Source organism: Anopheles coustani, chromosome 2, assembly GCF_943734705.1.
Source record: "Anopheles coustani chromosome 2, idAnoCousDA_361_x.2, whole genome shotgun sequence".
Lineage (NCBI taxonomy): Eukaryota > Metazoa > Arthropoda > Insecta > Diptera > Culicidae > Anopheles > Anopheles coustani.
Genome location: NC_071289.1, coordinates 71,923,487 through 71,939,161, shown reverse-complemented (window position 1 = coordinate 71,939,161; position 15,675 = coordinate 71,923,487). Strand labels below are relative to the sequence as shown.

The 15,675-nt window shown below is 46.5% G+C and overlaps 1 protein-coding gene across 1 annotated transcript in view; it reads right to left on the bottom strand.

Moving 5' to 3' along the window:
* Window positions 1–592: 592 nt before the first annotated feature.
* The window catches only part of LOC131264953 (FH1/FH2 domain-containing protein 1-like), a 46,446-nt gene continuing 31,363 nt past the window's right edge, over window positions 593–15,675 (bottom strand). The window contains exons 5-14 of the mRNA XM_058267215.1: window positions 11,497–11,905; window positions 10,660–11,432; window positions 9,198–9,829; window positions 8,453–9,070; window positions 8,232–8,378; window positions 4,482–5,296; window positions 3,378–3,617; window positions 3,193–3,302; window positions 2,983–3,117; window positions 593–1,651 (exon numbers count right to left, since the gene is read on the bottom strand). Coding sequence (XP_058123198.1) covers window positions 1,578–1,651; window positions 2,983–3,117; window positions 3,193–3,302; window positions 3,378–3,617; window positions 4,482–5,296; window positions 8,232–8,378; window positions 8,453–9,070; window positions 9,198–9,829; window positions 10,660–11,432; window positions 11,497–11,905 — 3,953 coding nt within the window. The 3' untranslated portion in view covers window positions 593–1,577. The remainder of the gene's footprint in view (window positions 1,652–2,982; window positions 3,118–3,192; window positions 3,303–3,377; window positions 3,618–4,481; window positions 5,297–8,231; window positions 8,379–8,452; window positions 9,071–9,197; window positions 9,830–10,659; window positions 11,433–11,496; window positions 11,906–15,675) is intronic.

Sequence of the window (15,675 nt, the reverse complement as noted above, 5' to 3'; positions counted from 1 at the left end):
ATTGGTTTCTGTTAACTCTCTGTCTATTGTGTGTCAACAGGTTTCAGGCTGACTTTCAGTAGATACCGAAAAAAACATCACCCAACATCTTCCTCAAATAAACTCCCGAAGGTGTGCAATGTTCAAGCAATTGTGCAATCATTGGAGCAGGAGGAAGTGTGTCAATGTTCACAACTCGTTAACTAGCAGATGATATAACGTAGTCTGATAGTGAAGTATCGGGGGGGGGGCTTAGGCAAGAGTAACATTTGGGCTGCCTATGTTAAACGGAGTGGAAACGACAAGATGTACCAGGTTCAATTATCGACCAATCATTTGTCTGCGTTGTGTAAGTTTGAAGTACGTGGTAGTTGCATTATTATTAGAGTGGAAATTGTGCGATTGGATTGAATATCCCCAGACTCTATATCATGGTGCATGTTGAGGAATAAGCTCATGCAGAAAGTTGCTGAGCTTTAAGGGTACTAGAAAATCTTACTTTTGTCATTACAATGTATTATTTTTCAGTTCACCCTTTCGTTCATTAATAACCATTTCTTTCACCAACATTCCATAATCGTGCAACAAAAAACCACGTCACGTAAAATGAGTTTTATCATTCATAATTTATTTGACATATAGACCTGGCAAAAATGCCCTGTGTGTTTACAAATTGTCGTTGCATTGTTTTGTGTATGTGTGTTTTTTTTTTTAGATATTTTATTATTTTTATCAGAAAGTTTCGATGGATGTTATCTCCTTCGGTTGGCTTTTCATATACTTGAGTGGTTAGGAAAATATAAGGTTGTTTACATCGAACAAACTGTTCTAGCAGAAGTTGTCTAGTTAAAACTTTTTTCCTTGCTTTTAACTTTTTACAGTGGTTGCCTTAAGCAAATTGGTCTTACTTTCGACTAGTGCCAACCCAATCCGGCGATCGATGCGTCGTTGCACTGTTTGCCGTAGCGTTTTTCTTTGTTCCTAGCACGGGGAAGGGTGTGAGAGTCTTTTGCACGCTAAAAAGTACGCTCTAACTGAACTCTCCGTATCACATTGCTGGTGTTACATATTGTTTACCCTCAACCCTTGCGACCCCTTTTCGAACGAGCGTATTGCGTGTATGCGTCGAAAAAGGCAAATAATCTCTATTCATCAGTCAGATTGTTGTGTAATCAATGAGCGCCGGGCGTATCGAAGCTTTCCCTTCTAAACCTATAGTTGCCTATCTATTCGCCTATGCTTCGGTTCGAATTTTGGTAGTGATATTTAAATTATCTGCCTCGCGCCCTCGGATAAATAATTTCCGGCGCTGGAAAAGAGTGTTCGCCCTAGCGGAACCGAGACTGTCGCCTTGGAGATTGGAGCTTTTCCTCTCTCCTTCGCAGGGATTCTTAGCTTCCTTCTGTGTCTCTCAACCGTACGACGACCGTCCTTGGCGACGATCGTTAGCGCCTCTACTGCGTCTCTATCCATCCAAAAAAAAAAATAAAAGCCGCTTCACCAGCATCCCGATGTCTATTGACGATGCTCGTAAAATGTGATACTCGCCCCGTTCATCCTGCGGGGGTTGTGTCCGCCTTCGATGATGCAGCCGAAATTCAATATCCTTTTATTAACGAGGCCACATGTTGCTTTTCTTCCTCGGATAATCCGTTTCTCAGCGTGCGTCGTACTGCGGTGAGGTGGTGCGGGGTTCGCGGACGTGGCCGATGACGGGGACATTTTTTTACGAACGACGATGACACGGCGTCGATGGAGTGGGGGTTGCGGTAGGAAAAGGGGTTGCGAAGAGAGAGAGAGAGAGAGAAGAAAAAGAGTGAAAAAATGAAACACGTTTAATGGTAAATGACATTTTCAACATGCTGCTGCTGCTGCTGCTGCTTCGAAAGCGGAAGGCAGGAGATGGGAAGGGAGAAGAATTGCAATTTTCACAACCATGCAAAACGGAACGGCAGTAATCAGCGCATTGTCAGTCGTGGATGCATGCACTACGACTTGGCGCGGACAGTAACTAAATGTGGCTGGTAGTGGCTTTACTCGTAATGAAGTTTAGCAAACTTTAACTTGGAACTTGTGGTAGAAAAAGGGGCATGCAATTTGGTTGTTCCCTATATTGGTTTATTTATTTAACATCTTCTGTATAGCCACTATGTGAACAATTAAGAAAAAATCTTTATCAAAAATGTATAAAAAAGAAAACTTTGGAATAAATTCAATTAAATTTAGTTGGGACCTTCGGGAGTGTACAAAACAATGGAAAAGCAACATTAATATAAAACACATGACAAACAAACCACAGTCAAACGGGGAAGCCAAGCACGAACGAAGTAAAAAGAAAACACATCAAGGCAATATTCACCGGTATGTATAAATTCGAACCAATCGAATCGAAAAAGTTTGGAAAGTCTTCGGTAGGTGTGGAGAGGCTTATCTTTATAGATATCTATAAATATTACTAGAGCACCCAGTGGCACACTGGCATTCTTTTTTCTTTTTTCTTGTTTTTTTTTTTTTATTTTAGGAAACGGGAAAGCCTAGCTAGACGGCGCGAGGCTGTACTCGTCAAAGGGGAGGTGAGCGGCCGGTTCGTTCCATCGTGAATCCTTCGCGCGTTCTAGATCGTTTGACTGGCGATCGGGGTTGGATGGATCGGTGGATGGAGAAAAACGGAGAAACAGTTGGTAAAAGAAAAGAAAAAAACAACAGCAACATCACAGGAAAACTGGAGGGGAAGGGGGGGCAGATAAAAACTTGCTCGCTAGATTGGTGCAGATAATGTGTTGGGTTCAGAGAGGGAGATGGGAGACACAGTTTTGAACAATATTGGAAGATGGTTGGATTTTGCAAGGATTTGACAGTGGGAAATTAGAGTGTGTGTGTGTGTGTTTGTGGACAACAACATCTGACGGGCGGACGGAAACAGAGGCGCGAATTTACAACTCCCCCACCGGTCGAGGGGAGTGTGGGGAGCGATGTGCGGGGAGGGGCGAGTTGGAAACTTACATGATTTTCGATCTGCCTGACGGGTTCGCTTCCGTTCCCGCTGCATTGGCCGGGGGGTGGCCGTTTTGGTGGCCGTTTTCACCAGCGATTCCAGTATCTCATCGTCCCCATCGGTGAAACTCTCGTCCCGTCCCCCACCCCCACCGCCGCCGGCCGAGCCGGGTGTGTTGTGCTGACCAGGGCTGGCCACGGCCGGGTGTGAGTGCATCAGTGTCACGGGGGAGGCGGCTGCGTCGCCCCGACGCCGGCGCCAGGTGAGTGTGCCGCTCATTTCCACCTCGTCCCCGCCGGGACCCTTCGTGGGCGTTCCTAGTAGAGTGCTGCGGGGCGAAAGGTAAATGGGGTACGGTTGTACAAACTACTGCAAACACTAGGAGGGAAAGATCACCGCTTACCGTAACTCATCGTCGGCCCGATCCTCCTGGGATTTGAACTTGGCAACGTCGACGATCAGCTTGCCCCTAGTCTTGTTTCTCTCTCGATGGTTCGCCTTCTTTTCGATCTGCTGCTGGACACGCTCGCGCGTCGTCCGGTACTCGAGCGCGAACTCCGACACGATTCGGCAGAACTCGTTCGGACGTGACTCCGCGATGCGCAGCTGTGGCACGCCCAACCATAGCAGGAACTTGCGGTACCTGAAAACGAACGACCGGTTTGTCAACATTAGAATCCAAATGGTAGGTCGTTTTGACCTCGTCGCAATTTTCATTCGTTTTAACATCTCGAAAATGGTTGATTATTTTATCCAAAAAGAAGTCTTTGAAGAAAACAATTGTAGCTGGTTGAGCAGTTCCGACAATTAAATTAGAATAAAGCTGACCAGACCGTTATTGTTGAAGATTTTTCAGATCCTTAAACGGTTCCTTTGCAGTGTGTTTTTTTATACTTTTTTCTTTTTTTTTAAATAGCATTTTTGGGGTTTTTTTCAGCACCTCTCTATCCTTCGGCTTACTCGGTGTAAAGTAAAAAAATAGGGCTACACAATTTCATCTTTTATATTTACCAACGAAAAAGTGAAAACCTAAATAAAAAGTAAGTGCTGTATAGCAAATACAACACATCATGTTGAAAAAATAGTTTCATATTTTTACGATGAAAAATGAAGCCATGATTTGGGCTAAAAGATGGAAGGTAACGCCTACTAACATAATAACGATTCTCGCATAACGCATCGAAATGGAAAAATCACTAAGAAAATTTTCATTTTTCCTTCATTTCTTCTTCTTCTTCTTCTTCTTCTTTTCTTCTGAGAATCTTATTTTTCGATTGTTTTGGAGGTTTTTATCTAGTAAGCGGAATGATGGAGAGGTGTAGAGGTAGTCAACAGATATACTATAAAGTAGCCCTTTAAGGATTCAAATATCTTAAACAATGACGAAATAAATACAATTGTAAAAGAGCGATAAAAAAGACAGCTGTAAGGTATTTTTGCATAATTCCAAAGCAATGTGTTCTAGTGTTAACCTTCAGGAACTTCACTATCTTCTGGTTGTACGAACCTGTTCAATACCCGTCGGTGGACGATGTCCAGGATGATGATACGCTCGGCGCAGTCGGCGAGGAAGTCGATCAGCTTCTGCTTCAGGTGTGGCGCCGTATCGTGCTTGCTGATCAGCTTCAGCCGATCCCAGGATGCCTTGCACTCCGTCTCCAGGTAGGTGATGTTGTGCGCCAGCTCGTTAAAGTCCGCCTTCGAAGCGCGCGTGATCGGTCCGATCTCCGAGTACAGATCGGTCGTGTTGGCCTGCGACTCCATCACCATGTGGCAGAGGTGGTGCAGCAGCGAGTGCTTGTGCACGGTGTCCTTCACCTCCGGCACCTTGGCGAGGTAGTCGATCTGGAAACCCTTGACCGGCGCCCCGTTCAGGAAGATGCCGATGTTCAGCAGCGTCGAGAGGATGCACTTGAAGGTGAGGTTCGACTTCAGCAGCTCGATGCCCTGCTTCAGGTCCATCAGCGGTTCGGCGATCTCCTTCTCGATGTTCTCGAAGTCCAGCTTGAACGCCCACAGCTTCAACCGGGCACCGAGCTCCGAGATGGAGGACAGGGTCAGCAGGAACTGCTCGGCGGTACCGAGCGGCAGCTCGGGGTTTAGCATCTGCGCCTCCTGTATCTTGCAGCGCTCCTCGTCCGACGGCAGCATGTTCAGCAGCTTGTCGATGCCCTCGCGCGTCACGACGGTCGAGTCCATCTTCAGGATGGCCGCCTTAATGGCCCTCGGGGGAGGCAGCTTCGTCATGGCGATGTTGATCGCGTTCGAGCGCTTATGATCCAGCACGATGATTTCCTTGTTCTTGTTCAGCTCCTGTTGCTTCTGCTCGGACGGAATGGTTCGGCCGAAAGTATGGGGAAAATGGGTAAAGAAAAAGATTACAAAATGGCCTGTCGAAGGAGGAGGCAAACGGACGGTTCGGTTTTTATTAAACTGGAAAACCCGTCCACCCGGCGACGGCAGGTTCGCACGAAGTTACACCGCACCGGGCTGGACCGTAACTGACAGCATTGGCAGTGGGAACGCCACGACGACCACGGACGTGATACGATATGATAAGCAATGGCGACGGGGGCGAAACAAGTGCACGAAACTAAATAAGATGTTAAACGAGCTCATGCATATTTATGAGTGCAAACAAGCGCAAAAACGAAGCTCCAAATGTAAGAAGACGGTGGCAAACTAAAAATAGGAAATAATAAAGAAAGAAGAAAACTATCCTCCCTCGGTGTCACTTTTGAACTTTGAGGCAGGTTTAGCGCTAGCAAAGGGACGTTGGGAGAAAAATTTCCACGAATTAATCCCGAATTCGACAGCAGGGCTTGCAAAGGATAATCCGTTGTGATGCCTTCGCTAAAGGACATTTCGGGGAAGGTTCGAAAGGAGAGTATACTTCGTTCTCGCTCAGGTGTTTAAAGGGAATGAATAACTACTTATGATAAATTTTAAGCAAATAAATAAATAATGGGAGCAAACGATACCCTTTTGTTTGATAAGTGTACTTCAATATGATTTAAATAACTTCGATTGAGTTTGAAGATAACCATCAATAACCGAAGAAATATGACATCACAAAAGTAGAATTCAAGAGTATCAAAAGTAGTCCACCAAAGATGTGGAACAGGTGTGAAATGAAGCAGGGAAATATCTTCATAGACTAGCTGCACCGAGAAGAAAACTTTCGATCGATGGAATGTCCCCTAAAGGAGGGTAAAGCCGTGATGAAAGTTTTTAAGGACAACTTTCACCCGAGTGTCCCGAGAAGGTGATGATGCGCTCGACATGGTTTGGAAAACAAGGAAAAATAAATCACCCACCTTCGTGGAGTTAGTTACGTGGTATTATCACGAAATCAACGAGTTCTTGATTGGGGGGATACCTTTCCCGGGGTGGTTCAACATGGGGTCAATCGGAAAGGAATCATACGAACAAACTCGACCGACGAGATGAAAAATGACCCCCGTGCTTGACTGGCCAAACTCGGGTTGTTTTCCTTCGATCGATCATTTGAAGTTCTCCTTTTATCCGCTCTTGCTCTCCCTGATATAAATCAGTCTAACCTGGTCCCAATTTTACAGAAGATCCCGTACAAATATTATTCTTCATTCGTCCAGCCGGGTGCCTGCCTTCGTATCTGAGACTATTCATCTATTTTAAACGAGTGGTGCTTTCTTCTCCCCTTTTTTTTGTTCACGGCAAGCGTCTCGACAAAAACGTAAGCGAACCATTTTATGTAACGTCGCTGCCAGCACAGCAAACACATACGTAAAGGGTACCATTTCCACTTCCCAAACGGAAGGGATTTATTTATTTTTTTTTTTTTCTGTAGGTAAAAAGGATCCTAAAAGCGTTACGCAAAGAAACTCCCCGGGACGGTGGATGCCATCCGGGGAAAGCACAAAACCCCGGCGCACTGCTTGGAGGTGAACGAAGGGCACAATATTAAACAGATCGGTTTCGTTTAGACGTAGACATTTCTGGTTCGCTTGGAGTGGTTGGTTACACCGTGCCGCAGACACGCTGCGCTCGTGGCAAATTGAACATTTGCTCGGGGAAATCAAATAGAATCAATGAAGGAAATAAGAGGATTAAGCGCAAGGATCGACGGCGAATGCAATGCGGAGAGCCATAGGAAAAGGGCAAACAACAAGGTTACGAAAATGTACGAAAAATACGCTGGTAAGCAACTGAACCTTTGTGGAAAGTGGGTTGAGTTAAGGTAAGGGAAGCATACAAAAAACAGAATAACTGAATGGTTAGGGCTTCATTGTCGAACCGGGAACGGGAACAAAGCGGGCAAAAATTAAACGTGATGTTAAAAACGGATTTCGGTTCAATTTATGCTCGGTATCGTAAGGTTAAATAAGGTGAGATTAATAGCGGGCTCAGGGTAAGGATCCATTTTGTAAAACATTTTATGGATGGTGATGAGCTCGTTTGATGTACAAGAGCAGACTAACGTGAGTGAACAAGCCGTTTCGTATGAAATATTTTCTAGGAATTTTTATTAAGCTTAACGAAGGTTTTTTTAACAGAGTTTTTTTTTATGTATGACAAACGATACATGCGATGGGGTTCGGGATTGTCTAAATTTCACACAGCATACACGAAACACAAACGAAACACCGAAAGGAAAAAGGCACAAATGAAACGAACGAGCCGGAAATTACGGAACCACTCACCTCCTGGTAATTGTCGGAAAACATTTAGTCATGATGTTTGGTGAACGTGAAATGTTGATGGAGTTTTTTTGTTGTTGGGAAAACAATTTCGATAACGAGTAATGGAAACACAACGGACAAAGTGAGCAACAGAGTGACGCAGGAGTTACGCGAATGACAATCCAGTTTACGCCACGCGTGCCCGATGTGCCGAATGCGTTTTAACCAGCAAGATGGACGATGGGTAAGATGCGATGGGGTGGGGGTGGGAGGAAAATGGTCGCCGAAATTGGTTTCGCACACGCATAGGATGTGGATGTCGAGTGAATTTGCATAGCAAACGAGCATGATGTAATACAGAGTGTTTTGTTTTTCGGTTCGGTTTGGTTTTTGGTTGTACAGGCCAAAGGAAGAGAAATGTAAAGAGAAACAGAAATGAGTTATGAATACTCCTTCGGTTCGAGCACAGCGTTGGTTGAGGCTATCCCCCCACATACAGGACACAACAAGGCGTGTGAATTGTTTAAATGTTGCTTGTTAAAGAGGGTGTCCTTTTTGTAACGGTTCCTGTCAAATGCATTCCTCCTTCCGCTTACCTTTGTCATCAAATCTTTGGCTCGCGATTCGAACAAATGTTCCAGCTTCTGCGTATCCACTACCGCCTCCGGAAGCTCGTCCCAGATAGTGCGCTGGACGAGGGCAGGAATCATGTCGTCACGTACTTCCTTCCAGAAGAGTTTCACCTGAAGAGGGAAATTATAGACCCAGTCTTAGAAATCCCTTTTTTTACCATCTCCTGATTCAGGACATGACTTACAGTCTTTTTGTTTTTCTTAATGGCCGCCGGATCGGCACCGTTCTGTAGCGCTATTCCGTTCCCATTAACCAGGACACCCGGCAGCGGGACCAGATTGGTGGGCGGAGGGCGCATCATGCTCGGTGGCGGTGGCATACCACCGTTCAGCATCATGCCACCGGGTGGTGGAGGTGGCGGGACGGCTCCACCGAAGCCGCGCGGTGCCAACAGATCCTTGTCGTCGTCCGACGTGAGATCGGTAAAGTCCAGATCGCAGAGGCTCAGCTTGCGCGTCATGTTCTTCACGATCTCCTCCCAGTGTAGCTCGTTTTCGGACTTCTTCGGGTCGCCGTTGGCCAGCTTCTTGATGTCGTTGTCGACGCTCGGCGAGCGGGAGATGTCCTTGTTGCTTTTGCTCTTCGCGAGACCCTCCTTCGCCTTGGAAATCAGACCCGTCATGTCGCCGATGCGGCTCTGGGGTTTTTCCTCCTGCGGGCTCAGAGGCAGGCAGCTGAGCTTCTGCGTTAGGTCCTTTACCGTGTGGTCCTTCTTCAGCTGTAGGATGAGTTTCTTGTCTTCGTTGTCCGATTCTGCTAAATTGATAAGGACAATATTAGCCGAGGGATACAAATTGAAATACTTCTCATATCAGAGTAAGAGCGTAGAGATTATGTTACTCGTGAAACATGCTTCCAAACTTTCAAAGATCATTTAATTCTTCCTCGTCTTTTGGAGGACTTCGAAATGCTGCTAAGCCACACCAAACCTTACCTTGAACCGTCTGAAGATCCTGGGACTTTGGCTCGACGTGGTTTCCGTTCACGGAACCGTTCGTGCGTTCGTATCCTACCTGAGCCGACCGCCGAAGGTACGTCGACTCGGACGTTTCCTTACCGTTTGCCACCAGTGGCTTCCCGTACCCAACCGACTGCGCCATCTGAGACTTAATGTTAGGGCTCTTGTTCTCGTCATCCTGCTCGGCAAGCAGTCCACTGCGTCCGCCTCGGACGTTGTTACCATTGAGATCAACCTTGTAGCGATCGTGCCCCACACTTCCGGTCCCGTTCGAGAGTGCCGTCGTCACGCCGTTGATATGCTTACTGGTGAGCAGCAGGTTCCGGCTGTTCCGCTTGTCGACGACACTCTCCCCAGGTGGAGCGATACTGTTTCCTGCCGTGCAATTGCCATTCGTGCCATGCTCGCTAATGTTAGTTGATTGCTTGTGCAAAATCACAGTCGAGGTTAGGGTGCCATTGAGGCGCAGCTGTAGTTTGTCCTCCTCGAGGATCGTCGGTGGTGGAATCGACGGGGACGTTAGCAGTCCGTTCGGCGTACAACCGTTGGTGAGACCGTTCGATCGACGGTGTGTTCCGTTGCGCAGTCCATGATGGTTGTAGCCTGTGACGGTCGAACCAAGGGTCCACGCGGTAAACGCAACACGCAATCAAGCAAAGATGCAAAGAAAACACAAAGGAAATGGGATGAATGTTAGTGACGGTGGCGTGTCCACGAGGCACAGTGGTTTAGCTTAATGGGCGATTCGGTCACTTTAACACTAGAACTACCGCGGTTTTTACGCTTGAAACTTTATCGCAAATTATTTTCAATATTAAAAAGAAAATACATTTTGAATACATAAAAATTAACATTACATTGGATGTGTGAAAGTTATGCATTAACATTTGGTAGAATTGTTCAGCCTTAAGAAATAAATGTGATTGAGTGCATACTTTTCAAGATATTTGTATCTTGACATGGAAACTTCATTCAGCAAAATTGTTTTGGAGATAATAATTTATTTCTAGAAAGTGTCTAAATATTGTCTTCAATTTTTTTACATGAATTTAGCAGATATCCAAAAAAATATGTTTTGCAATGTTGTACAGCATGTATGAGAAAATGTTGAATAAATGTATAATTATTTTAACGAAAGCTAATATTTAAAAAAGCCTAATTTTTTTGACTATGTGCAATTTTCCAGGACGATATCTCTTACAATTGGGCTTCGAAAAAAGTAATATTCTGGAGATATCTTATTAAACTACTCTTCTTTGATATGAAGAGAAAGAGTTTTGAAATTGGTTTTATGAAATGTGAAACCAAAAGATCGGACTCTGAACCACTGTGCGAAGGGGCGTGTTAGCGTGTGTCAAACTCACTCATTTAGAGCGACATCATGGAAAGCGATCACAAGAACAACACGCATGCAATCGGACACTCCTACTTACCATTAGCAGCGTTGGCATCTTCTCCACCCGGTGCAGATCCGTACTGGAACTGGCTGAGTTCTTGCTGTTCGCGCATGAAACTCTTCTGCCGTTCGGCCCGCTCGCGACGCCTTCGAAGTCCGGGCGTAACGCCGGTCGTATCTCGCGACGGGTCGTGGTAGCCACTGCCCGGCAGGTGATCCCCACTGTGGCCCGAGCTGGAACTGTCGTCGTCCTGGGTTTGTTGGGTCGGCAGCTGCAGGCCTCCGTACATCTGCACCGGTGCGACCGGTGGTGGCAGTGGCGGTGGAGGCGGTGGTGGTGGTCCACTGGGAGCGACCGAATACATCGGATACGGTGGCAACGGAGGTGGCGGAGGCGGTGGTGGAGCGCACGTGGGTGCGGCGGGTATGTGCACCGAGTGGACGGTTGGCTGTGGAGGCGCCGTTCCCGTACTATGGCGACGTGACTTCCGTCGGTCGGTCGTGTCGTTGCCGCTCGAGCGATATCGGAGCGTTTTCCGGACCGTGTTGTCGGGGATGCGCATACCGTCGCACTCGCCGTCCTCGAAGCGTAGCACACTCTCGTACAGCTGCAGTTGATCGAGTAGGTCGAGGTCGGTGCCAGGGCGTGACATGTACCGCTGGATGATGCCTTCCATGCCCTGCTGCTCGAGGAAGTCGCTCTCGTCGTAGAAGCTGTCCTGATCACTCAGTCCCGACAGTGTTTTGTTGATCAGCGACGTCGCGTAGATCAGCAGCTCCGTGTCAGCGTTTTCGTAGTCTTTAAGCAATCTAAAACAAAATACAACAAGAATTGTTAAGGATCGACTCTGGGCTCAACAGTTCCTCCACCTACCGCATGATGTTGTTCCACGGTACCACTCCGCGTGCCGTGTCGACGAAGCGTATTCCACTGACCAGCAGGTAGCAGTTGCCCTCGCAGTACTCCACAAACACCAGCAACAACTTGAGGGCCGTCTTCACCACCAGCCGGTAGCGGGACGCGATCAGCGAGTACAACCACTGGATCGTGGGCGAGTGCTTCATCACGCCGTTCATGCCGTCGACGTACAGCATCACCTGCCCGAGGGCACGCAGGATGTAGTTCTGGTAGTTCTGGTCCGCCTCGCTGCCGATCTGCACCAGGCAGTTGAGGCCACCGTGCGCCACGAAGCCATGCACCAGGTCCTTGTCCTCCTGGAAGATTTGCTTCAGCGAAAACAGGACGCGCCGCAGCTCGCGGCCTTCGGAGGAGAGTAGTTTTTCTGAGGGAGAATGGAAAATGGTGAATGAAACGGAATTAGTCTGGTGAACATACTATCTTCAACCACTTGACTTATGTTTGTAAAGAAATATATGAATAAAAAGACGGTGTATGATTATAAAATCATAAGTTATTTAAATAATGTTTAGTCTGACATAGCAGAATTTCAATCTATATACCATACGCTCGCATCTCTTATATCATCTTGGTATAACCTCGCAGGAGTATTTTTGATCTTTAGCTAAACTCTATTTGGGCTAAAAATCTTCTTTTGGAAAATTTTCTTTGTTTTATATGACAGAATTTTTTAAATTTTTTATCTTATTATTACTTATTTTTATTAACATCTTCTTAAGTGGCGTAACGATCTCGTTCGGTCGTGTCTACACAAAATGGGTTTACCAGACTTTTTCCCTTTGTATATGTGAATAGTCAGTCCTCTCCTACAGGTGGTAGTTTTTGTCAATAAATTTATAATGTCTATTCGTTTTGGAAAAAGGTCCATGGAAGTTGTATAATAACAGTTTTTGCTATCATCAATATCTTCATCGCAATTACTTCATTACTCATACCTAGGCTTTATTTATTAACAAGAGGGTTAAATTGGATTTAAATGACAGAAATGCAGAATTTAGTGTAGAAAAGTCGTTTTTAAAACAGATATTGTTATAAACGTGAAAATACGGTACATACTTAGTTAAGAGTACTAAAAAAATACAAAAGTATTTGAAAACAGTAAAGTTTTCTTTATACTTCGATGGCTGGAGTTTGTCCTCTGACCTATATAGATTTTCTAAAAAATGTACGTACGACACTTTAATATTTTGTACAAAAAAGGTTCCACAAACAACCTTTGTCTAGAAGCTCGCCTAACGAAACAAATCATAATCCATTAATCTTGTACAGGAGCATGCAACAAAGTATTAAGTACTCTTAATTGGCCGGACATTCCTTGGCCGTCCGGTTAGGGAGCACATGATCCGCTCGTGGACAGAACTACCTCTGCCGTCTGGCTTTGCTAGTAAAGACATCAATCAATCGCAAACATTGCACTCGGCGACAGCTCCAAACAGACCGCGAAACGATGACCTCGTGGTCGAAAGACGCGTACGGATGGCGCCAGGTACGCGAAAGGAGAAAGGTTTGCTTTGGGGCGGTGGAATCGAATCCCGTCGTTGGTCGGAACCTCGGGATGAGCTAAGCGCCACCGCGTCAAACGCCGGACCAAAGAAACAGAAATAGAGACCGGCTTGAAGAGGTGCCTTGTTTTTCTTAGCCATGTTACCGTGTTTATACTTCCTCGAAGGTACCCCTTCCAGAGGTTGGTTGTTTCGTTAGATCGAAAACGAAAATCGGAGCTCATCGATTTGTACGATGTGTTTCTGCTTTTGTGGCGAAAAAACCAGGGGCCGCCCGGAGAGTCGCCAAGTCGAATCAGCATGAAAACGGGAAACCATGCCGTGTGGCTTGTTCAGAAGAAAGCATGAACAATTTTAGGCTCCCGAGCAGAGAAGGCCCCCAATCCCCAATATCCAAGATGCACACAACATAAACACACGCGAACACCGACCTCAAGCAGGTTAGTGTGAATGGCAGGCATGATGATGATGATGATGATGATGATAGGCACCGGCGCTTCTTGGTCGCTGCGTACAGCGTCATCTTTCGGCTTATTGTTGCTGACGGCGTTGTCATGTCATGATGAGATTGTTGCAGTTACGTTTTACGCAACACAGCACGCGGCACAAACTCTCTTCCGTAAATGGCGCCAGCGAGCATTCGATCCAGTTTGATTCATTATTAAATTGTACACGTTATTAGATAAGAGAAAATTGGACAGTCTTTGTTAGCCGAGCCGACGAGCGTCTCTCGCCGACGTGTGTCGTAGAATAATGGTGCATCTGGGGAATGGGTTATGTTGCTGCATTATGTGATGTGACGGTGGGAATTAGCAGCTTCTTCCGAGGGGCTTGTCGGTTTGTTTTGTTATGCGTGTTTCAAAATACCTTTAAACCGGTTTTGGAATTTTCATTCCAAAGCAAATAAAAGACTCTTAAGCTGCTGAGGGAAGCAATGGGTTTCGCTTAATTAATTAACCGTTTTGATGTTAATGATGTCCCTTTAACCTCTCGAGCGTTTGCCCCACGAAGACGGTATAAAAGAACGATTCTGAACGGGTTCGGCATTTATGGCACCTTAATGCTGTACTATTCCTTTAATTACCGAAAAATCTGCCTACCTTCCTCGATGGCCCCGCATTTCCCCGTGGTCCGTGGGATGGCGTTAAAAGTTTCGATCGAGTTCCACCGAAAATTCGGGCTTTAACTCTCAAGCCACAGTTAAGGTTTTCCGTTGCGCCATAAAAACCCGAAACCGAAAGCTCTAAACGGTGGTGATGGTTGGTTTTTTTCTCTCACTGTTTTATTTGTCCACCGCTTACCTCCAGCGCCATAAAACCTGGGCATCGTTAGACCTTGAACATGAACTCGGCAACCGGCCACCAATTTCACCCTCGTGGAGCTACGTTCGAGAGAAACACCTAATCCCGCGCATTAAGGGGTAAATAAACCACCCGAATGTCAGATTCCGTTCCCGGTCGGACGGTCCACATACCAGGGGAGAGTGAAGGGAGGGAGGGCGGCGTACATCTAGTAAATCAAGGCACCGCAGCACATCGACCCCGAAATAGTAATCGACAATGACCTAGTCGAAAGAAAGCGGAAAACCATGTATCACCAGGTACCAGGTTGGTATGTGGGCGATTGGACTCCTGTGGATTTGGCCCCTTTGTTTTTAGCCTCCCCGTTTGTAGCTAGTGTGGCGTATGGCTTCGAGGAAGGTGCTTGCCGGCATGGAGTCCCGAACTTCTCAACGCCTGCCATAAGGGATATAAACTTTTATGGCGACATCCTCCTCTAGAGGAGGGCGGTTTTTTTTAGCAAGACGTATCTCATGTTCCTCATTTTCAGGTGCTTCCCTGATGGCTTCTTCGATACCTCACACTCCCAACGTTGGATTTTCGTCCGCTCTGTTTGTTGCTGATCTGTGGTTTCAATATCTTTCATCGAATTTGTCTTTCATCCTGTTTGTTCGTTCTGTGTACGAATTCGAGGTTAGGGGAGGCTTTCCATTTTCTTTCGACACGTTGCACAATGCTTCCTGTCAGTCGAGTTTGGCGTTCGTTTCGTCCTGCATGTCGGGACTTTATATGTAGCATGATACGAACTGATTCACACATAAAACCACCAACAGAATGACACCGACAAGTCTTCTGGATACAAGTCTGTCATCGGCTAAGGGACGTTCTCCCCTGGTGTGGGAATCGGAAGCACCCCAAAGGCTTTGGTGACTGCCGAGGCGCTGATTTTGGAACCTCAGTCGCGGCAGGTGGTAGGACATAAATGTAGAACAAACGGAAGAAACTACGCCGAGCTGGCGAGTATCAAACGTGTTGGGTTCGTTTCGGGCTTTTTTCTCCCTCCGTTTCGGACTGACGTCAGGCGGAGGATCGTGCGTTCCATATGGTGCTGCCGTGCACCTGACCCGTTCGGCCAAGGCAGCCGCCCGGCTGGAAGACCCACAAGTGAAGGGATTTAATTGCTTTACCAACATCGTCTCGTGTAGGCTGATCGAAAAGAACCGGTTTGGTTTGGTAATCTCTTGCCAAAGCCAATTTGCGGACAAAGTAGAGTATCGCACGGTTTTTGCATAGGTTGGGTCAGGTGCTGCGTAGGTATGACCTACCGCAAACGTGTTTGGCTGCGAGTGGAG